The sequence below is a fragment of the Schistocerca gregaria genome, chromosome 6 (assembly GCF_023897955.1).
Source record: "Schistocerca gregaria isolate iqSchGreg1 chromosome 6, iqSchGreg1.2, whole genome shotgun sequence".
Lineage (NCBI taxonomy): Eukaryota > Metazoa > Arthropoda > Insecta > Orthoptera > Acrididae > Schistocerca > Schistocerca gregaria.
The window spans coordinates 491,955,958-491,981,356 of record NC_064925.1 but is presented as its reverse complement, the minus strand read 5'-3'; the positions used below and the strand labels follow the sequence as shown (position 1 = coordinate 491,981,356).

The window sequence follows — 25,399 nt, the reverse complement described above, 5'->3', positions numbered from 1 at the left end:
AGAGCTCCAGACATCGCGGACCTTGCGATGTAGGCCTGACCAGAGGTCTCTTTCCACGAGACCAAGCTCCAGGGGTGGCGAAGTGGTGGCCCGCTTGGCCAACCGATCGACACGTTCGTTTCCTGCAATGCCGATGTGGCCCGGGGTCCACACAAACGTTGCTGAACGACCACACTCGGCAAGAGCAAAAACAGCATCTTGAATACCGTGCACCGAAGAGTCCTGAGAAAAACACTGGTCGAGTGCTTGCAGTCCACTCAGGGAGTCACTGTATATGACAAATGGCTCCCCAGGACAGGAGGAAAGGTGAGCTAGTGCACGATAAAGAGCAACCAGCTCCGCAGTGAAAACACTGCTCCCACAAGGCAGGGAATGCTACTCAACATAGTCTCTATGGATGAAAGCAAACCCAGTGCGTCTATCGACCACAGAACCATTGGTGTTGACTACATCTGCATCGCGAAACGAGGCAAGAAGAGCCATGAATTGTTTACGAAGACTGGCAGGTGGAACGTAGGACTTGGAGTCACAGGACAAATCCAAAGAAAGGCGCAAGCGAGGGAAGGAACAAGGAGGGGTAGATGAAGAGGGCCGGAAGGATGGAGGAAGGGGAAAGGACTCGAGTGACGAGAGAAGGGAACGAATGCGGGTCGCGATCCGGAGACCCAACCTAGGCCACCGTTGTGGGGAGGGGAGTGCATAAGATGGAAAAAGGAGCCTGCAGTTTGGGTAGTCAGGTGAGGCATGGACGTGAGCGATGTATGACGCAAGCAACTGTTGTCCGTGGAGTCGTAGGGGAGGGGTTCCAGCTTCTACAAGACGGCTCCCGTAGTCGAGAAGGGATTGGACTAGGGCCTTATAGAGCTGTAGGAGGGTTGTTCGTGTAGCCCCCCAGTGTGGCTGAGGCAGCGAAGGATGTTGATGTGCCGCCAGCACCATTGTTTAAGCTCGTGAAGATGAGGTGCCCAACTGAGCTGAGCATCAAACAGCATGCCAAGAAAGCAATGCATCTCCTCAATACGGAGGAATTCATTGGCAAGGTAGAGCTATGGATGGAGGTGGACCGTTCGATGATGACAGAAATTCATCACTCGGGTCTTAGAGGCTGAGAACTGAAAACCATGGTTGGATTCCCAAAAATGTGCCTTACAGATAGCTCCCTGCAGCCACTGTTCAGCGACACTGATGCTTGGGGAACTGTAATAAAGATAAAACTCATCGGCATATAGAGAGGAACAGACCGATCAGCCCACCACAGCCACAAGACCATTAATCGCCACCAAAAAGAGAGGGAACACTAATCGCGGGAGGGAAATAGGGCTTTACATCACTCTCCTAGACCATCACCTCATCACTCTGCTAGACCATCACCTCAACCTTCTCGGGCAATGTATCACCCTCAAAGGCGAAGATGAAGGCACTGGTGGCAATCCGAGTATCCTTCGAACCTCGGTGGATATCCTGGACAAAATGTACACCTCGCCACTCTAAATTGGCGTGCATCTTATCGTCGCACTGCAAAAGAAGTTCTCTGTGAAATATGATACCCTGGACCATTTTTAAGCTCTTATGGGGCGTGATGGTTACAGAAACATCCCCAGCTTGTCATAAGCGAGTAACCTCCATGACTGGGCAGATGATGATGTTTTAATCAAGACTTACCCAGATCTCACTTTCGACAAGCCCTCCACCTCCCCGAACTTGTCCTCTAAATGCTCAACAAAAAACAAAGGCTTCATCGTCATGAAAGATTCCCCATCAGCTCTCCAACATACAAGATACCGGGGCAAATAAGATCCACTACCCTCATTAGCCTGACGTTCCTCCCATGGTGCGGCCAGGGAGGGGAACGATTTGGGGTCGTACTTCTGTGGGTTGAACTGAGCTTACTTAGAGACTGCTGGTGTTTCACCACCAACAAGACCGGAAGTCTCGATGCCCCAGGGGGATGGGCATCTACCCCTTGGAATATGTGAGGAGTTAACGGCGCAGGCGTCAGCAGAGCGATCCCTGTGTGGTCAGGGGGCTACAACCAACAGGGTACATGGTGGCCACACCACAATGGACTGGCTACTGTGCTGGATATCAGGTGCAAAGTAGTCCACGGTCATTGGCGATGCAGAAATCAACAATGCATAGTGCATGGAGGAAAACACACCCAGGAAGGTGTCCTTGCCCAAAAGAATCAAGCAGTATATTGCTCCCTCCTACGTATATCTCGCGAAGAGACCTTGAGGATAAAATCAGAGAGATTAGAGCCCACACAGAAGCATACAGACAATCCTTTTTTCCACGTACAATACGAGACTGGAATAGAAGGGAGAACCGATAGAGGTACTCATGGTACACTCCGCCACACATTGTCAGGTGGCTTGCGGAGTATGGATGTAGATGTAGATGGAGACTGGGCAGGACTGCAGTGCGACAACGAGAAAGAGGGCTAAAGATCTCAAAATTTAGTAGAATGGGGGGGGGGGGGGGGGGTCAAACCCTACAGGGGACCATCACATAAAGGCCGAAACACATGAAACTCATTTTAGTCATCTCGTACAATAGGCAGGAATACCTCGGGCCTATTCTAACCCCCGGACCCGCACAGGGAAGTGCATGAATTATTCCAGGGCGTGGATTATTCGAGTATATATGGTAAAATAAAACCATTGGGAAGAGTGACATTCAAATGCCTCAGACTGCTGACAATGCACAGCAGCCGACAGTTACTACGACTAGCCTTGGGGGGGACCAGCTAATGCCATACACAGTGTTTTTATTTCACTTAGCAGTCCAAAAATATTGACTAGGAGGCCAAAACAACCACTTCCAGTATTTGTTCTGGGTATCTACTTGGTGTCAGGTTATTTGGTTATTTAACAACTGCTTAATTTGTATTCACATCTGCCACCTCCTGTGTCATGAATGCAATCCAGAACTACATGGTGTTCAAGTTTTATGTTCCCCCAGTCTCCGTGATGCAGGTATCCTGGCCCTCTCTTGCTTCAAGTGAGGTTTACAACAACTAAAGTCGGGAATGGTGACACGCATGAGTGGTGTTCCGGGATAACAACAGAAAATGTCTACAAACCCTGGAACGATATGATGTAAATAACAGTGGGTAATTATTGCATATAGCTATCTCATAATTTGTGACTGGAAATATCATAACATTTTATCCACACCCAGTATCTTAAAATTTCATTTAAACTGTCTCTCAACCTGCCCCTCCCAGCATAACAGCATAAGAAAAATCAACTCAGTTTGTGAGAACCCAATCTGTTCTTAGAGAAGACACCTGAATATGTCAGACAGTGAAGTCGGGTCTGACCATCTTAACATTTCCGTGAGCTGTATTCCCAGTGCCTATATATTTGCTCTATCTTACACCACCACAAGTGTGATTAGTTAAGATATTATGACGTCACTCACTATTGCGGAGGCAGAATGAGAGTAAAAATTGGAACAGAATGTGGCATCCTCACATGGGGAGCAAATCCTACACCTGTATCTGACAAAGTATACGTACAAATAATTCTTGTATTCAACTGTGTTATTGTTACATGATTATTCATTACCATAAAAATTATATGAACTAGTTCTCTTTGTGCAAGTTAGGAATGTAACAGCCCAAAAGCCACCCAGCCATAATACCACCATCATCTCCCAACAGTACAGACTGTTTGCTGGCCAAAGCAAACAGTGAGAGGGGGAAAATAAGGAAGAGTGGAGCACGTGGTATCAAGGGTAAGTATGACAACTTTATAACAAGAGAGACAAAATGGACATAATGTATCAGAATAAAAATGTAAAACCAAATACGGAAATCAAAAGGAAAAAGAAAAAGAGAAAAATGAAGAGCAGTAAAAGAATGTATCTATGAATACCTTTATTAACTGAGTACATGCACAGATGTTAACAATGTACAGCTACTTTATTTCCACACATATCAAATATTTTTTTCTCTCTCTTACAGTTTTCATTTTACCTCTTTTTCCAGAAAAGTCTCAACAGAAATATTTGTACCTCTGCAATCAAAATTTATTCAACTCTTATCAACTCGCAATTTTCCTTTGTCTTAACTGCAAAGTATAAAAGGTAAACATGCTGTCAGCAGTACCAGCAGGCTTATGCTCTGCATGATAATTACGATAAAATTTTCATCTGAACTCACCATGACCTCTTCATACTCTTCATCGTCGTCATCCTCATTCTCATCACACTCATCATCACAATCAGCATCTGGGATTTCGTCATCATCTTCCAGTTCAGCAAGCAAAGTTGGAGCACGACAACTCTCCAGAAAATCCTGTTGGTAAATATTCACATAGTGAATAAGTATCATTAAAATTATGCTTCACAATGGCAGCAAATTTCATATACCAAAATGCAACCTCTAGTAAATAGCATGAAAGCAGATGATGATGATGATGATGATGATGATGATGATGATAACACCACTCAGCCCCGGGCAGGGAAAATCCCCAACTCAGCTGGAATCAAACCTGGGTCCCTGTGATCCAGAGGCAGCAACGCTAGCCACTAGGCCACGAGCTGTGGACATGACAGCAGAGGAGGGGAAAAAAGCATGAAGGGAGATTGGGAGGGAGGGAAGGGAGTTAATGTGGGCAGTGGCACATAACAAATAAAAGAAGGCAGTGCACAGGACGTGAGGGTGCACAGCTTTGGGGGAGAGTGTGGGAAAGGTTCAACAAGTGAAATTGTTGACAGTGAGGAGGGGGGGGGGGGAGGAGAGAAAAACAGAAGAATTAAAGTGTGTGAGAGTGAGGGGAAAGGGGAAGGAGTGGGTAGCATGTCAGAGAGGGGGAAAGGGAGGACTTCAGTGTGAGAATATGGAAAGAGGGAATGGATACCAAGAAGACCACTTAAGGGAAAGCTTGGTGCAAGTAAAAATGTTATAGAAATTAAAAAAGAAAGTCACTATTTGTAAGTGGCAATAGAAGAATGAATTCTCTTCAGAAGAAAATGTATATATAAAGAGTAACTGAGAGTAACGCATTGCCAAACGATCAGAAAATCTGCGATACATGCAACAAATTTAAGTCACTCCTTGGAAACCTCGTTTAAAGTTTGCTATGAGACTTACTGTGCCTTCATAATTAAAAACATCTGCACAAAAATTCTTTTTCATACACTGGTATTGGTACACTGTAAAGCGTGGTGAAGTATAACACATCGTGCCCCACTCATCATTATCTTCCTAATCCACCTTTGGTTAATTTGCAAGAATAATGACTGTCAGTACATCTCTACATGGATCCAATTTAGATGTTTTTTAGATCTCTACAAATCACTGTGTCATTTTCATTACCATGCACACAGTGCTACTAAAACCAATACTGTCTTCTTTCCATACAGCCTCCTTCACAATTTTAATATATTTCTTTGTGCACTATGTGCTAATGAAGAAAGTTTAAACATGAAAATTATTGTACATGATAAAAATTGTATAATCTCCATTGGATGCCAGATGGAACTCACTTGCTTAAACCTTTGCTTTAAAGAAGCATGTATAACAAGATCACAATGTCAACTTATTTCCTTCTGAAGTTAGATAATACTTACATTATAACCTACTTTTATTACTAAACAGCACTCACCAATCTCTTAATACTCTATTACCATGCACCAGAGAGAAACTCAATAATAGTCCGGAGCACTAACCTCCAGACTGACCTGCTCGGAATCACTAGAGGTCGAGGTAAGACTCATAGTAAGTGCCTGACTAAGGCACGGCGCACCTCCAGCGGTTGTTGATACTCCACCTGAACCTGTTCCACCACCACTCCCGCCACCACTTGTTGTCAAACTGGGATAACTCTGAGCTGTACTCAGAAGACCACCTGCAAATGTTTCAAACACATGTCATTTGTAAGAATAAGGTTGAGAAGAACAAAAGATGAAAGAATGAAATGAATTACTGCATGGCATTACTGATTAGGAGACCCCATCTGGGGTTGTTTGCCCACCTGGTGCAAGTTTTATTTGAAGTCACTTTGGTGGCTTTGCAAGTCAATGAAGATGATATGAAATGATTAGGAGAAAACAAACACTGGGTCTTAGATGTTTTACACAAATCAAATTCGGCATCCTGCAATATAAAGGCAGAGACACACATAACTAGACCACACGCTGCAGACAGTTTATAGACTGTACAACATAACACAGTGTTGACTGTAGACTCACAGTGGGTGCTACACATGAGTCTTCAACTGTGTTCTCCCAAGGATTGCAAAGACAGCATTGAAACTGGACAAGAACCACCAACACGATAACAATAAAACAGCCAACAACAAGCTGACAGTTTCTTCTACTGCAGATCAATATACAAATATGTTCACTGTGGCTAAATGGAGATAATTTGTAGAGTGGACACACAATGGAACACAACAGAAAACACTTTGCTGTCATTGCTAAAATACAGTGGAAGAAATGTGGCCAAAAAAATGGTCAAAATTTCACAATCTGAATATAAGACATTTGTTATGTGATAGCAACACAACACAACTCTCACCAACATTAACAATAGTTTACCACTGATTTTCTGTGAGCAGATTATAATACAGGAAATTTGTGTACGCCATGAACTGTCACATTGACTGGCACCCACGTACATTTCTCATTCATATTCTTTCATTCAACCATATACAGAAACAGAAGTTACACTGAAGCGCCAAAGAAACTGGTATAGGCATGCATAATCAAATATAGAAACACATTAAAAACAAAGATTCCAAGACTTACCAAGCGGGAAAGTGCCGGTAGACAGGCACAATAAAATAACACACACACAAAATTTCTAGCTTTCACAACCAACAGTTGCTTCTTCACGAAAGAAGGAAGGAGAGGGAAAGACGAAAGGATGTGGGTTTTAAGGGAGAGGATAAGGAGTACTTACCTTAGGGGGAAAAAAGGATAGGTATATACTTGCACACGCACGCACGCGCACATCCATCCATACATATACAGACACAAGCAGACATATTTAAAGGCAAAGAGTTTGGGCAGAGATGTCAGTCGAGGCAGAAGTGCAGAGGCAAAGACGATGTTGAATGACAGGTGAGGTATGAATGGCGGCAACTTGAAATTAGCGGAGATTGAGGCCTGGTGGATAACGAGAAGAGAGGATATATTGAAGGGCAAGTTCCCATCTCCGGAGTTTGGATAGGTTGGTGTTGGTGGGAAGTATCCAGATAACCCGGACGATGTAACACTGTGCCAAGATGTGCTGGCCGTGCACCAAGGCATGTTTAGCCACAGGGTGATCCTCATTACCAACAAAGACTGTCTGCCTGTGTCCATTCATGCGAATGGACAGTTTGTTGCTGATCATTCCCACATAGAAAGCATCACAGTGTAGGCAGGTCAGTTGGTGAATCACGTAGGTGCTTTCACACGTGGCTCTGCCTTTGATCGTGTACACCTTCCGGGTTGCAGGGCTGGAGTAGGTGGTGGTGGGAGGGTGAATAGGATAGCTTCACACATCCGTCCACATCAAACCCATCAAACCCACCAACAAGCAACAGTACCTCCATTATGACAGCTGCCACCCATTCCGTATCAAACGGTCCCTTCCCTACAGCCTAGGCCTTCGTGGCAAACGAATCTGCTCCAGTCCTGAATCCCTGAACCATTACATCAACAACCTGAAAACAGCTTTCGCATCCTGCAACTACCCTCCTGACCTGGTACAGAAGCAGATAACCAGAGCCACTTCCTCATCCCCTCAAACCCAGAACCTCTCACAGAAGAACCCCTAAAGTGCCCCACTTGTGACAGGATACTTCCCGGGACTGGATCAGACTCTGAATGTGGCTCTCCAGCAGGGATACAACTTCCTAAAATCCTGCCCCGAAATGAGATCCATCCTTCATGAAATCCTCCCCACTCCACCAAGAGTGTCTTTCCACCGTCCACCTAACCTTCGTAACCTCTTGGTTCATCCCCATGAAATCCCCAAACCACCTTCCCTACCCTCTGGCTCCGACCCTTGTAACCGCCCCCGGTGTAAAACCTGTCCCATGCACCCTCCCACCACCACCTACTCCAGTCCTGTAACCCGAAAGGTGTACACGATCAAAGGCAGAGCCACGTGTGAAAGCACCCACGTGATTTACCAACTGACCTGCCTAGACTGTGACGCTTTCTATGTGGGAATGACCAGCAACAAACTGTCCATTCGCATGAATGGACACAGGCAGACAGTGTTTGTTGGTAATGAGGACCACCCTGTGGCTAAACATGCCTTGGTGAACGGCCAGCACATCTTGGCACAGTGTTACACCGTCCGGGTTATCTGGACATTTCCCACCAACCTATCCAAACTCCGGAGATGGGAACTTGCCCTTCAATATATCCTCTCTTCTCGTTATCCACCAGGCCTCAATCTCCGCTAATTTCAAGTTGCCGCCACTCATACCTCACCTGTAATTCAACATCATCTTTGCCTCTGCACTTCCGCCTCGACTGACATCTCTGCCCAAACTCTTTGCCTTTAAATATGTCTGCTTGTGTCTGTCTATGTATGGATGGATGGACGTGTGTGTGTGTGTGTGCGCGCGAGTATATACCTACCCTTTTTGTCCCCCTAAGGTAAGTCTTTCCGCTCCCGCGATTGGAATGACTCCTTACCCTCTCCCTTAAAACCCACATCCTTTCGTCTTTCCCTCTCCTTCCCTCTTTCCTGAAGAAGCAACCGTTGGTTGCGAAAGCTAGAAATTGTGTGTGTGTTATTTTATTGTGCCTGTCTACCGGCACTTTCCCGCTTGTTAAGTCTTGGAATCTTTGTTTTTAATATATTTTTCCCGTGTGGAAGTTTCTTTCTATTTTATTTACAAAAATATAGAAATATGTACACAGGCAGAATATGATGCTGTGGTCGGCAATGCCTATGTAAGACAAGCACCTGGCACAGTTGTTAGATCGGCTATTGCTGTTACAGGGGAGGTTATCAAGATTTAAATGAGTTTGAATGTGGTGTCAGGAATCTGGCAAAACCTATAATCTCCGACATCACTGCGGGAAAAAGATCCTGCAAGAATGGGACCAACGATGACTGATGATAATCGTTCAACATGACAGAACTGCAAGCCTTCCACAAATTGCTGCAGATTTCAATGTTGGGCCATCAACAAGTGTCAGTATGCAGACCACTGAATGAAACAACATTGATATAGGCTTTCGGAGCCAAAGGCCCACTCATGTACCCTTGATCACTGCACATCACAAAGATTTACGCCTCACCTGGGCCCATCAACGCTGACACTGGACTGTTGATGACTGAAAACATGATGCCTGGTAGGACAAGTCTCATTTCAAATTGTATCAAGTGGATGGGCATGTACAGGTATGGAGGCAACCTCAAGAATCCATGGACTTTGCATGTCAGCAGGGGACTTGCTGGGCTGGCGGTGTGGGGCGCGTACAGTTGGAATGATATGGAACCCCTGGTATGTCTAGATACGACTGACAGGTGACACGTACATAAGCACCCTGTCTCAACACCTGCATCCATTTATATCCATTGTGCAATCGCACAGACTTGGGCAATTTCAGTAGGTCAATTTGATACCCCATATGTCCAGAACTTCTACAGAGTGGCTCCAGGAACACTCTTCTGTGTTTCAACACTTCTGCTGGCCATCAAACTCCCCATGCATGACCATTATTGAGCATATCTGGGATGCCTTGCAACGAGCTGTTCTGGAGAGATCTGCAACCCCTCTTACTCTTAGAGATTTATGGACAGACCTGCTGGGTTCATGGCGTCAATTCCCTCCAGCAGTACTTCAGACATTAGTCGACTCCATGCTACATTGTATTGCGGCACTTTTTCATAATCGTGGGAACCTAACGATATTAGGCACATGTACGAGCTTTTTTGGCTCTTCAGTGTAGTAGCAGTAGTAGTTGTGGTCTACAGTCCAAGATTGGTTTGACGCAGCTCTCCATGCTACTCTATCCTGTGCAAGCTGCTTCATCCCCGAATAACTACTGCAGCCTACATCCTTCTGAATCTGCTTAGTGTATTCATCTCTTGGTCTCCCTCTACGATTTTTACCCTTCACACTGCCCTCCAATACTAAATTGGTGATCCCTTGATACCTCAGAACATGTCCTACCAACTGACCCCTTCTTCTAGACAAGTTATGCCACAAATTCCTCTTCTCCCCAATTCTGTTCAGTACCTTCTCCTTAGTTACATGATCTACCCACCTAATCTTCAGCGTTATTCTGTAGCACCACATTTCGAAAGCTTCTATTCTCTTCTTGTCTAAACTATTTATAATTCTCATTTCACAATCATATATGGCTACACTCTATACAAATACTTTAAGGAAAGACTTCCTGACACTTAAATCTAAACTCGATGTTAACAAATTCCTCTTCTTCAGAAACGCTTTTCTTGTCATTGCCAGTCTATATTTTATATCCTCCCCACTTCAACCATCATCAGTTATTTTGCACCCCAAATAGCAAAACTCATATACTACTTTTAAGTGTCTCATTTCCTAATCTAATTCTTTCACCATCACTCTATTTAATTCGATTACATTTCAATAGCCTTGTTTTGGCTTTGTTGATGTTCCTCTTACATCCTCCTGTCAAAACACTGTCCATTCCAGTCAACTGCCGTTCCAAGTCCTTTGCTGTCTCTGAGGTTTGCCAATGACGTTTTTAATTCTGTCAAAGTTTTTATTTTTTCTCCATGAATTTTAATTCCTACTCCAAATTTTTCTTTTGTTTCATTTACTGCTTGCTCCGTACACAGAATGAACAACATCAATGATAGGTTACAAACCTGTCTCACTCCCTTCCCAACCACTGCTTCCCTTTCATGCCCTCCACTATTACAACGGCAGTCTGGTTTCTGTACAAATTGTAAAAATCGTTTTGCTCCCTGTATTTGACCCCTGACACCTTCACAATTTGAAAGGAAGTATTCCAGTCACCATTGTCAAAAGCTTTCTCTAAGTCTACAAATGTAGGTTTTTTCCTTTCCTTAAACTATCTTCTAAATTAAGTTGTAGGATCAGTATAGCCTCATGTGTTCCAACATTTCTACAGAATCCAAACTGATCTTCCCCGAGGTCTGCTTCCACCAGTTTTTCCATTAGTCTGTAAAGAATTCATGTTAGTATTTTGCAGCCGTGACTTAGTATACTGACAGTTCGGTAATTTTCACACCTGTCAACACCTGGAATTGGAATTATTATATTCTTCTTGAAATCTGGAGGTATTCTGCATGTCTCATACATCTTGCTTACCAGATGGTGCAGTTTGTCATGGCTTACTCTCCCAGGGCTATCAGCAGTTCTGAAGGAATGTTGTCAACTCCCGGGGCCTTGTTTCGACTTAGGTCTTTCAGTGCTCTGTCAAATTCTTCGCGCAGAATCATATCTCCCATTTCATCTTCACCTATGTCCCCTTTCACTTCCATAATATTTCCCTCAAGTACGTCACCCTGTATAGACCCTCTATATACTCCTTCCACATTTCTGCTTTTAATTCTTTGCTTTGAACTGGTTTTCCATCTGAGCCCCATCATATTTATACAGGTGGTTCTCTTTTCTCCAAATCTCTCTATTTTCCTGTAGATGGCATCCATCTTACCCTTAGTGATAGATGATTCTACACCCTTACATTTGTTCCCTAGCCATCTCAGCTTAGCCATTTTGCACTTCCTGTTGATCTCATTTTTAAGACATTTGTATTCATTTTGGCCTGCGTCATTAACAATTTTTTTATTTTCTCCTTTCATCAATTTAATTCAATATCTCTTCGGTACCCAAGGATTTCTACTAGTCCTTATCTTTTTACCTACTTGATCCTCTGCTGCCTTCACTATTTCGTCTCTCAAAGCATTCTTCTTCTGCTGTATTTCTTACCCCTGTTCTTGTCAATCGTTCCCTAATGCTCTCTCTGAAACTCTCTATGACCTCTGGTTCTTTCAGTTTACCCAGGTTCCATCTCCTTTAATTCACACCTTTTTGCAGTTTCTTAATTTCTAATCTACAGTTCATAACCAACAGATTGTGGTCATGAGTTCACATCTGGCCCTGGAAATGTCTTACTGTTTAAAACCTTGTTCCTAAACCTCTGTCTTAACGTTATATAATCTATCTGAAACCTAACCTTCCAGTGTCTCCAGGCCTATTTCATGTATACAACCTTCTTTCATTATTCTTGAACCAAGTGTTAGCTATGATTAAGTTATGCTCTGTGCAAAATTCTACCAGGCGGCTTCCTCTTTCATGCCTCACCCCCACTCCATATTCACCTACTACTTTTCCTTCTCTTCCTTTTTCTACTATCAAATTACAGTTCCCCACAACTATTAAATGCTTGTCTTCCTTCACTATCTGAATAATTTCTTTTATCTCATCATATATTTCTTCAATCTCTTCGTCGTCTGTGGAGCTAGTTGGCATACAAACGTTTACTACTGTGGTAGATGTGGGCTTAGTGTCCATCTTGGCTGCAATAATGTGTTCACTATGCTGTTCGTAGAAACTTACCCGTGCTCCTATTTTATTTTTATTATTCATTATTAAATCTACTCCTGCATTTCCCCCATTTGATTTTGTATTTATAACCCCGTAGTCACCTGACCAGAATTCTTGTTCCTCCTGCCAGCGAACTTCACTAATTCCCATCTTATGTAACTTTAACCTATCCATTTTCTTTATAAATTTTCTACCTGACAGTCCACACTCCAATCTGTAGAACGCCAGTTTTGCTTCTCCTGATAACAACGCCCTCCTTAGTAGGCCCTGCCCAGAGATCTGAAGGGGGGACTATTTTATCTCCGGAATATTTTACCCAAAATGACGCCATCATCATTTAACCACACAGTAAAACTGCTTGCCCTTGGGAAAAATTACATCTGTAGTTTCCCCTTGCTTTCAACCATTCGAAGTACCAGAACAGCAAGACCATTTTGGTTAATGTTGCAAGGTCAGCTCAGTCGATCATCCAGACTGTGACCCCTGCAACTACTGAAAAGGGTGCTGCGCCGCTTCAGGAACCACACAATTGTCTTCAGTATAGTATTTGCGTAAAATTACTCTTTTGTTGTACAAGTGGATTATAAATATATTTGTTTTATCACACAGAGACACTGTTTTCTTAGGACAAAAAAGGTTCCACTATTTAACAGTACCTTTTATGCAAGTGTTGTATTCAAGTTCCATCATAAACATCCAGAAGCAACCGAATCTCAAAATGTGAGTAAAGCTTCAAAGCTGCACACCATTTATACAAGGGCATTCAGGAAATAAAGTGCAAGTTATTCTATGGCCACAATGTGTTTGCACTGTGCATGAACTTTTTTTTTTTTTTTTAAAAAAAAAAAAAACCACCAACACCAAATATTTCTCATACAGTTGATGACTTCAGCCATTTGTTGGCCAAAATTGGTTAAATAAAATAACACATTATGATGCAGTCTAGAGTGCTGCAATGCTGAATTTCCAACCGGTTGCGACTCACCTGCTGAAGGAAGGACTGAGCCGTTAATATCTGGCCCCCACACAACTCTGCTCGGTCAGGCACTTATTCTGTGTCTGTTGTCCGGACTCCGGACATGTGAATAACCGATCATGACCAGTGTTCTCTCACATCTCATCTTGCCTCGATTCACAGCACAAATCTAACAACCCCGTCCCCCTTTCTCCCTCTAACACAAATGCAGTGTTTCCAAGAACACTCATGTCATACAGTTAACTTCATGCATGATGTGGGAAATAATACTATACTTTAGTGCAACCACAGAAAAAGATACGACTCATTTCCACATTGCATTAATGCTGTTCCTCAAATTCAGGGGAAGACTGTCTTCATAAATAAAACAGCCTAACAATATTATATATGTATGGCTGCAACTTGCCACTTTTTCATTTTTTGAAACAGGGCATACTTTAGTAATTACTGCTGATTAGCAGTAGATCAATCCTGTGTCCTAGATTTAATAGGCTGCAATGATTTGTTAATAACATGCCAGCAGTAACAAAGAGCGATTCAATAGGTGTCCTTACTGCTAGGATACATAAGATACATCTTGAAACTGCAACAATAGGACATATTCAAGCTTTTGCTATAATGATCTAGTCACACGTTTAAGAAGAAGTTGATATGAGCATCACAATGGCGATAAGGGAGACGAACATGCAAGGACTCTCAACATGTAGTAATCACTGCATACACGATTATTTTTTGTTGTTATATATATATATATATATATATATATATATATATATATATATATATATATATATATGTGTGTGTGAGAGAGAGAGAGAGAGAGAGAGAGAGAGAGAGAGCACTCAACTGCGCGGTTATCCACGATCGTACAAATTCCCAATCTTTGCTCAGTTCAATCTCATCACTTTTATGAATGATGATGAAATGATGGAGACAACACAAACACCCGGTCATCTTGAAACAGGTGAAAATCCCTGACCTCGCTGGGAACTGAACCCCGGACCCTGCGCTCGGGAAGTGAAAACGCAACCGTGAAACCAGGAGCTGCAGACTGGAGGAGGAGGAGAAGGAGCAGGAGTAGACCATTAACCGAAGTTCCTACATTAACAAAATAAATAAATTTTACCCTAAAAATTTTACATTTCTTCTACAATTCAGATATTCATACACCAAACCAAGTATCAAAAGATCACTTCAGGAAGAAAAAAAAAAAATCTTGAGAGCTCATCAAAAATGGCATCAAATAAATATCAACGGGGTGGGGGAGGGGGGGGGGACAGAGAAACTTTTATAGCCTTATTCTTTTCACCATTTTCATTTTAAGATTTATGATCCCCATGTCAATAACGCATCCCCCCCCCCCCCCCCCCCTCAAAAAAAAATGTTTAGCAGGATTTACAAACACTACTTAACACTATTTGTCCTCCTACACTGTTACACAACATGCCCTTGCTTGCAACGTAGGTACAAGAGAATTACATGAAAGGCCCCTGCAGGTACTGCAGTAGTTGCCACACAACAACTGTATTCGAATAAAATTCCACATGACTTGTTCTCAGATGACTTCCAAAATATTTCTGTCCACTCACCTGGAAAATTAGAAGAGAGTGCTAGACGAACAAGGCCAGAAACAGAACCGGGCCCTCGTGGGAAGAGAGTTGCTGCATTTCCAGAGGTAGGCGGCCCACCGCCAGATGACGCTGGAACAGGCTGCCGGGCTCGACGGCGAGCTACAGCGGCAAACGTTTCTAGCAGGCCGGCGGCGGCAGGGCTTTCGCGCTCCGGTGGACAGCAGGAGCCACCACTTGCACTTAGGTTAGGCACTGATACTGACATTGGAGCACATTCCTTCTTGCCTCCAGCAGCTGAACCTGTAGGGTTGTTATTTCTACTTCACCATGCTGTTCTGTTCTATTTTAGAATGTGTGTTCAAAAAAAAAAAAAATATATACATAAAAAATGTAAAAATAATAGAATTATCACATCTACAAGATGCTCCTTTTCTTTTCTCTTTAGTACTCATCAGTTATATTAGGTTTTCTCAAGTATTATTGTTTCTGCTAATTTTTTCATCAACTTTTACGAATGCTGTCACACGTTTGGGAAGACATTATCTTAATTCATTGCTAAAACACAAAGCATCATGCACTTTTACCCACATAAAACTTTCTATTTGCAATCTTTTAGTGCTTTCTTGTACCAACACAATCTGTGTATTTTGGGTTTGATGTATTAACTTTGTGTTCCTTCATATTGATAATTATTTGCTGCATGCACCATGATTAACTACAGTTTCATGCTCACCAGACAAAATAGTAGTCACCCCCTTAAAAGGGCATAACGGACCGTTTGGAGTATTGTAGATGGGATAGAGGATGTAGCAGGCAGTCATGTGACCCTCATTTATTGAGATTGTTCATGGCAGTGGAATGATGAGTATATGCCAGTTAGTCATATGGAAGCAATGCATTAGAATGGTTCAACATTGAGATTTGGCAAAATGGTAGAAAGGAATTGTGTTTAAACATGCCTGTGACCATACCTTGGCTGAAGTTGGCAGATATATTGCTGTATCGATACAGATTGTCCAGTGTGCCTTCAAGGTGCGCTGTATCAATCACAGCCACATAACATGGTGTAGAAACAGTGGTCATAATTAATTTTAACCAAGATGGACCAGAGACCAACGTCTCACCTCGTCAATGACAGTGGGTTTCAAAACCTGACAGAAGTTGCTGTTGTCAGTGGAGGCAGGTCCATATCAACAAGGTTCTGAGTGAACACTGTGAAGGGAATTGCATGTAATGGAATTTGGAGTCAGGTACCTTCCAAATGACTTTTGTTCACAGTGGCACATAAAGGTGCATGCCTTCAATAGGCCAAACAATGCAGAAACAGGACAATAGTTGACTGGAGCTGTGTAGTGTGGTCCAATGAGTAGCTATTCTGTATCTTTTCAAATAATTTGGCAATTGATATCTCCGAAAATTGGTAATTCAACGAGATGTAATCATTAGTAAGTGTTTTCAGATAAAAATGCCATTACTGAATAAACTTCTGGACTATCTTCCTTGCCAAATTTACAGTGTGTAAACTTAAAGTTGGTTCCACAGCTCCCTCATTCTGAATCGACAGAAGTCAGAAGGCTGGGGCCAGTAGTTATTTGTTTTCGATTGCAACTAATGTCAGCCAGCTAATAGCACAGTGTTATAAGTGGCCCTTGTTGTCTGCTGCATTACTTTGTTGTATTTTACTATATTTTCGAGTGTTTCCCTTCACTGTGACAAATGTGTACACCAGCTGGAGTTAGGACCTTTATTAAACATATCAATGCGCAAGACAATTTCAGTTTTGATTGCAAACAACATGTAACCATTTTACCTCTGTGCATGACTTCTTCTATTGCAAGAGCATGAAGCACAGTTTGAGGTGCCTTACTGTGGGATCGCACGGTTGAATATATGTGTGACACCCCAGTGTTTTGCATTATGTGTGCATGACTATGTAACCACCTATATTACTAAGCGGTTAAAATTGTCACCTGGACCCAGTTGCAGGTTGTCTAAGGGCTTCTAGGAGTAACAAAAGTTTATTTTCAGCAGCACCTCATTTCACAGAATTATTGACCACATTTAAAACTTTAAAATGCAGTCACAATCCACTCATTGAGAGGTACAGCCATTTGTTAGAAGTTTAACATAACAAAAATGTCCAAATTTAAAACTTTGCAATGCCCTCATAATCATCTCTGTAAGAGGGAGAACCATTCCTTAAAAGAACAAGTCAAGTATTACAGATAGAAACAGTATGTATGTTCCAAGACAGTGTAACTCACAGCATGACATTAGACCAACTGTATTCACCAAGTATTTGACAGTGAAAGTGCTTAGAGACTTCCAACAAACTTACACAGTTTCAGACCTTTCTGAAACAATAATAGGTGACACCCCACACAGAATTACGAAAGGAAAGGAATAATAAATGAAAAGCACAGTTTGCTTTTGTTCTACAATATTACTTTTATTGCTAACTGGTTTTCGGCTTACAAAGCCATCTTCAGACATTTACTGAGTATTATACAAAGTAAATATCTGAAGATGGCCTTGTAAGCCGAAAATCGGTTATCAATAAAAGTAATATTGTAGAACAAAAGCAAACTGGTGCTTTTCATTTATTATTATAATGTTGTTCTACCAAGAACCGACAGAAGATTCTGTTAATAAAGAAAAGGAAGTTTATCATTAAATACATTTTCATTGTTCATGCAGTTGACTACTTAACTTTGTCCCCAATATAGTTTTCAGACATAATAATAATAAAAAACATCTACCACACCCAATGTACTTGTAAAACCACGTCACAATACAACACAATTCAGGAGATATGACATCATAAACACTGCATGAAAAACTATCTTTTTCAGCCTCAGTGGCCAGAGACAGTGGCCGTGTGTGTGTGTGTGTGTGTGTGTGTGTGTGTGTGTGTGTGTTGGGGGGAGGGGGGAGGGGAGGCAGCAGGAAGTGTGTGTGTTTTCTACTTTAGAATAAGACCTTTTAGCCAAAAGCTCGAATGGATTGTGGTCTTTTTGTTGTGCCTGTCTGAGGTTCAATGTACCCTCTTTATGTTGAGAAACAATATAGCCTTTCTATAACGCTGTTGTTATTCCATCCTGGATTTTTCACTGTTTGATTTTGCTTTCTATTGCTATGATCATGTCTAAAATAATTAGTTCAACAGAAAGGTCTTACATTGGCAAATAGAGCGGTTAACACTCTCTTGGCTTACCAGTTTTGGTTTTGAATTTTTCATTAGTTTATGCATCAATAATCTAAAATTAATAAAACCAATATAATTTAGGTTTTACATCTTCAATCATACACGTTTTACCCAGCAAACATCACATATTTGGCACATTAACTCATTTGTAAATAATCACACGCCTGAAGCTGTTTTATATGTGGGAGTTCCATCCTTTTAAAGAAGCGAACGGAGGGGTGCGCGGGAAGGTATGTGTCGGCGGCAGCTTACTGGGAAGTAAGAAAAACTTCATGGCCCACAAAACTAAAGTCTTTTGCTTTTAGTTTCAATGGTTCACGGACGAAAACAGTCCTAAGAATTTTTTAAAAATTTTTCACTTACTGCTAGAACAGGCTGAAAGGATCAAATTACATTCTATCTTACAACAATCCAAGGCAAACAGCAACAATTAAATCCTGTATATAAGCAAGATTAATTCCAGAGTTTGAAAACAATGCCAGAAAGTAACCATATCTAATCATAAAACAAACATCAGAAATATGGCAAGGGAATTATTGGCCTGACGAGACTATACATCACATCAGTTCAGAGGTATACGACATGACTATCTTCTTCACATTTCTTCCACAAAATTTTGGTCTATCTGTTGGTAACGTGTTGCCACGATTTTTTAGCACAGTCTTCTGCTGTATCTTCCATTGAAAATATGCTGAGTCTCCCCTACTTAAAACCCCTCTGCTGGAGTGCATGTTCATTAGTTGAATGTCAGTACACTGCACGCCTTTTGTGGGAAAAGCTTGCCACACTGATATCAGACTGATCATCTTAAAATAGTAAAATTGCAGATAAAGAATCTAACTGGAAGCAACAGTCCTTACAGACTGCTTTCTTTCCTCTGATTCACTGATGATGGAACTTCTGCTTATGGAAATGCTCTATGGACCAAAAGTTTTCTTACTGTATTTCAACAAATGGCCAATAAAGATACAGTGCTCAGCAATAGTGGATTTGGTGGCTCAGAGGTTCCCACACAAGAATGCTGCTCAAGTTCCTAGATGTGATACTGAACAGTGTGCATCGTTTGCGCCATGTAACATTTGCTGCACTCGCACAGAACTGTATAAACACCTGCCAGATGCTGCCCTAACTCATCTTTTGATACATCCCAACAATGCTGAGATAGATTACTTTAACCTTAAGTCTTCTTACTACTCTGCCTATTTTCGCAGAAATATTTGCAATGAATGTACAATAGGCTGTTGTTTCGAAAGATTCATCCTCTTCCTTGTACTGCCATTTGTGCATCTGTAGCACTACCTGTACTTGCTGGGACGAATATCCATTGTTCAGGAACATACTTCATAGGTGTATTCTTTCCATTCCCATGTCATCGGCATCCGAGACAGAATGAGTTCAGTGCTCAGTCGATCAAGATCTTACAAGGCCCACAGTTTGTGCTGGATGGTGGCAACTAGTAGCCTGGAAAAGCAGGTCTGTATGAGTGGACTTTTGAAATATCAAATGTCCAAATGTGTCACTGCTTTTAAGTCATATGAAGATTACTAAAAATGGCAGACAACCTACTTCCTCCAGCTGCACAGCAAACTTTATGTTTTCATTTATAAATTTTAGATGCTGCACAAACTCCAGAATGTCCAAACCGTGAGGCCAAACTATAGAAGTATTATCAAAGTATAGCCAAATTCTGTTGGTTTTAAAACAGCTGGGTCGAGTGTCTGCTCGTCTAATCTTCCATAAAAAGATTAGCTACCAGGGGAGAGACAGAACCCTTCAAGGCAACACCATGAGAGTGTGTGAAAAACTCAATGTTAGATAATAAGTATGTATGACTGAAGAGAAACGTTTCACCTGTGGCGGGGCTGCCCTCTGCAACTTACAGGCAAACATGGATAAAATAGTGGTCAAATTGGGTAAAGGTAACAACCATGGTCATAGGACAGGATGACAATATTAACAAGATCAGTGTTTAATTGTGTAACTCAGTGTGCCATAATACTGATAAGGATCCTACTAATCATGTGATGAGAATAACAATGAAACTTTACAGTTCCAGTTCTCTACCAAAGGAGGTCATTAAAAAACAGACCACCCAGTCAAGTGTTCACATCACATAAGAGAGTCTACAGATTTCATCAACAAAATTAAATCACTTAGGCTGGAAAGCGATAACACATCAGTTAGTTCTGATGTCGTTTTGGTTTTTGCAAATGTGGCTCTGGTGAACTTGCTATTTCTAACTGGCACATGGTTTGGGGGCTGACATTACAGTATTGTTAGAGCACACACTAAATTGCCTGAAGTACTCACAGCAACTGTACTGAATAACAACTAGGCGACATTTCACCTCCTCAATGCATTTTTGTTTTTTATCTACCAAAGAGTTTTATGAACAACATATGTCTCTCCTGGTGGCCAGCCTTCTTACAGAAGACAGCTGTTACCCACACTGCGTTCCCAAATCTGGAGTTCTGTTACGATGAGCAAAGGTGAATAAGTAAGCTATTGTACATATGATAACGTCAGCTGCCACCATATGTCTGCTTTGCATAGCCGGTATAATTCTGCAATTGTTTCATTTGAAGACGATCTACCTGATATCAATGAAGTGAGCTTTCACCACAGAATGTGTGTGGTGCAGTACACTGACATGCAGCAGAACTGTATGTGCTCAAGGAGCATGTGCACTGTGACAACTTTGTACACTATCCACATGCTGATAGGGTCTTAAAATGGAAAGCTTAAGGTATTTTTGCCAGTATTCCACTGAAGATGGCCAGATGACTCTGCGCTGAAATATCATGGTGGATATTTACAATCATCTAGCACTTTGCGCACAACTTTAAGAAAGAATCTAGAGGCCGGGAAAGTTTTAAATTTTATAGTCTTCACAATAGACAGGAATGAGTGAAAGTCACAGGTGGAAAGATTAATTAACCATTGAAGACTGAACATGGAGTTGATTTTTGTGTTTTTACAACAAATGTCAAATACATCATCATATACCTGCACACAACATTATTTGTTCTGATAAGAGGCACCCTTAAATATGCACTTGATAGGTTTATTATCGACTTCAATGTTATTTTCTGTTTGTGAAAATGGTGTGTGTGTGTGTGTGTGTGTGTGTGTAAAATGCTATATTCTAAGAAACAAAATATTAGGGCTGTTCACTTATTCTCTCTTGTCAATTGGTGGACAAGGATAAACCATATCCCTCAAGCAACTCAAAATATTGATTTGAAGTAATACTTCCTTCTTTCTATTCTTTTCCTCAAGATTAATTTACACGCAGAATTAGATGCACACTGTACTTCACAAGTTCTGTCAAAAACTAGAAGCAACTACCTGTTGTGATGAGTCCACTCCTTTAAATACATTTTTCATTGCTACATTAACTACTTCCATTTCTATCCAAAAATAGCCTATTTCAACTGTGTAATCGGCATACTATGTGTTCTCTATATTTCAGACGTGCAACATAGACAATGGGTGACATCCAAAACAATGTGAATCCTCTACAAGCTGATGGCTATAAATTGTGAATGGTGGTCAAGAGGTATTACAATTTATCATAAGGAAACTGTGAGAGATTGGAGGAGGGTAACAAATCTTCAGTTTTCTAATACAAACAGGAAACGCTAAATTATAATGAAATTTAACATTTGTAGAGACCACATAAGACAAATGACAAATTTATTTTTTCAAATAATCAGTCTTCCGATTATTTTGATGCATCCTGCCACAAAATTCTATTTTGCTAACCACTTCATCTCAGAGCAGCACTTATGTTCAAAATCTTCAACTATTTGTCAGATAAACCCTAACCTCTTTTCTTCTCCTACAGTTTTTACCCTCTACAGCAATCTTTAGTGCCACAGAAGTTATTTCTTGAAGTCTTAACGCATGCCCTATCATCCTACCCCTTCTTGTCGGTGTTTTTCAAACATTTTACTTTGCCAGTTCTGTGGAGAACCTCATTCCTTATCTTACCCGCCTTACCACCTAATCTTCAACATCTTTGTAAAGCACCACATCTAAAATGCTTCAATTATCTTCCTTTCCGATTTCCCCACAGTCCACTGTCTCAGAAATTTCTTCAACTACAGTTGGATTCATGAATGAAGGCAGTTCTTCCAGCTATAAATGCCATATTTGCCTGTGGTAGACTGCTTTTTATGTCATTACTTTCTCCATCACGTTATTTTGCTTCCAAGAAAGCAGAATTTCTGAACTACATCTATTTCATAGTCCCTGATTGCAGTGTTTTGGTTTTTCATAAGTCTTGCTTCCATTATTAATTGGAACATCAGAACTGCCTCTCTGGTGCCTTTATCTTACCAAAAGCCTAAATTGCCGTCTAACAGATACACAATTTTCTTTTCAATTCTTCTGATATTATTCTTTTCAGCAACTTAGATGCATGAACTGTTAAGCTGACTGTGCAATAGTTCTTGTAGTTGTCAACCCTTGCTATCTTCAGAACTGTGTAGATGATTTTGGAAGTCTATCTCCAGACTCACTGATTCTAGATACAAGCCTGAATTGTCATCTCCTTGCAACTTCCCCAATGATTTGAAAATTCCAAAGGAACACTGTCTACATTATGCCTCTTAATACTGGATGACTTCCATATTGAGCCCCACTACTGCTTTTCTCACATCATCAGACAAGTTCTTCCCCTCATAGTGGCCCTCAATGCACACTCTGCACCTACTGACTCTCTCCTCTGTATTTAACAGCAAGATTCCCACTACAGTCTTAATGTTGCCACCCTTCCATTTTATTTCATCATAGGCTGGGTGGTTTTCTGTATACTAGATCAGTCCTTCCAACAATTATATCTTTTTCAGTTTCTTCACTTTTTTTGCTCTCATTTTGCATTGGATTCCCTGCACTTCCTGTTTATTTGATTCCTCAGTGACTTATGCCACTGTATTCTTGTCTTTCCCTGAACACTTTTGTTCTTTCTTTTCTCAATCAATCAATTTCAATGTGTCTTGCGTTAGCCAAGGTTTATTCACAGTTCCATTATTTGTACATATTTCTATCTGTTAAGCTTTTGTGATTATCCCCTTTAGAGATGCTCATTTCTCTACAACTGTGCTGCCTACTGTGGTATTATCAAAGTATCTACAGTCTTGTAGAACTTCAAATGTGTCATCATTCCTTCCTACTTCAGCATCCCACTTGTTTCCACATTTATTGTTCTGGATGAGTTGTTTCTAACTTCAGTCCACTCTTCATCATTACTAAGTTGTGATCTGTGACTGCTCCAGGGTATGCCTTACAATCTAGTATCTGACTTCAGAAATTCAGTATGATCGTGATATAATCCAATCGGAATCTTCCAATATCTCCAGGCCTTGCCGTGTGATTTTTGAACAGTGTGTTCACCATTACTACCTGAAATTTACTGCAGACCTCGATTAGCCTTTCTGCTCTCTTATACCTATACCAAGCCCATATTCTCCCCTACCACTGTTTTCTATTCCTTCCCCTACTACTGCATTCAAATCCACATGATTATTAGATTATCACCATCCTTTCATACTGAATTACTTTTTCAATGTTCTGACATATTACACATTTACATCTAAACTTTATGTTCCTTGAAACAGTGATTGTAAATGTTTATGGATGATTAAAAAAAGAGGCAGAAATGGAGTTTTCATGTGGAAGGTAGATACCCTCCCGTCCTTATTAACAAAAAGAAGTAAGTAGGTTGACATGTGGACCCTGAGATAAAGACTGGGGTACATTTTTGGACACCATGCCATGAAGTTGGTGTAAATATGTGGCTTACTAGTTCTTATTATAGTTTCCTTATAAGAGTCTTTTCATATTTTAACATTCTGTCTTCTTTAAATTATATACTTTTTACTATCCTATGTGGACTGATAATCAAATAATGAAATGAATACACTTGGGCAATGTGAAGAATAGGAAGGATGAGAAACACTAATTTTAGACTACAAAATCAAACAATGGAAACTCCATGTAGGAAAAGATAGATTGCTATTTACCATAAATATAACATGCTAAGTTGCACATAGACATAATGAAAAGTCACTTACATATAAGCTATTGGCAACAGCCTCCGCCAGAAAGAGAGAAAACCATACCATTCATTCACTCAAGCAAGCACACCTTGCGCACCGTGCACACACGACCACCAACTCAGGCAGCTCAGGGCACGGAGTTGGCAGTCAAGTGTGCACGAGGTGTGCTTGCTTCAATGAATGAATTATGTATGTTTCATTTCTCTTTTTCTGATGACGCCTGTGGCCGAAAGCTTATGTGTAGGTGTTAATTGCGCTTGTCTGAAACTCAGTGTGTTATCTTTAAGGTAAACAGCAATCTACCTTTCCTACATGGTTAACTTTAGACAGTGATGCATGATGTGCTAACATCCAAGCACATCAAAGTGAAATGATTAAGATTCATAGCGGCACAAATTAGTAACTTTTTTACCTCTCCATAAACCAGTGGAATTCTACAAATAGATATCTTGATCACTCTTGGGAGAACGTACAGGAGTACTTAAAGAGACAGAAAGTGAGAAAACTTCATAATCAGGTACTTAAGTTGAGAAACTTAAGTTTAACTCAAAATATGGGAATAGAGAGAAGGGAGAAATCCATATAATGATAGGCAAGATAGTCGATTGCACATACAAATTGGGTAATGAATAGATAGGTGCACCAATAAAAGAAGAACTACAATTTGAGTGAGGAAAAGAACACCAATGTTGAGTGGAAGGTTATATGATTGCTGAATGTCTTGATAAAGGAAGTGTAATTAATGTTTTCAACAGAAGTAGAATACTGCTCGTTACAAAGCTTACTCCAAAGTTGCATAATAGAGGAACTTACCTGTCACATAGTAGGTTAGTTGACACACCGGATTAATAAATAAACAATAATAGTACAGTTGGCTGAACTTTGTGTACTGTTTATAATATGAGTAATAATAGGTAAAAGAGTACAGTACACAAAACTCAAAGTTATTAGTTGCTGCAAAAGTGTTAACTCCTCCTGCTTGTTCACAATGATTAAAGAAGAACTAAATTACTTTAAATTGTGTACAAAATTGTGGACTTGATATAGAGAACTGAATGCCTGATGTA

The 25,399-nt window shown here is 41.0% G+C and overlaps 1 protein-coding gene across 8 annotated transcripts in view; it reads right to left on the bottom strand.

Annotated features, from left to right (window-relative positions):
* Positions 1 to 25,399, bottom strand: part of LOC126279069 (E3 ubiquitin-protein ligase HECTD1) — a 311,851-nt gene that overhangs the window by 59,115 nt on the left and 227,337 nt on the right. For 6 of the 8 annotated variants that reach the window (XM_049979517.1, XM_049979518.1, XM_049979520.1 and 3 more), the window contains 3 exons: positions 15,084 to 15,365; positions 5,677 to 5,855; positions 4,166 to 4,300 (listed from right to left, as the gene is read on the bottom strand). In XM_049979517.1, the coding sequence (XP_049835474.1) occupies positions 4,166 to 4,300; positions 5,677 to 5,855; positions 15,084 to 15,365 (596 nt within the window). The remainder of the gene's footprint in view (positions 1 to 4,165; positions 4,301 to 5,676; positions 5,856 to 15,083; positions 15,366 to 25,399) is intronic. The other 2 variants (XM_049979523.1, XM_049979524.1) reach the window with 1 other exon arrangement.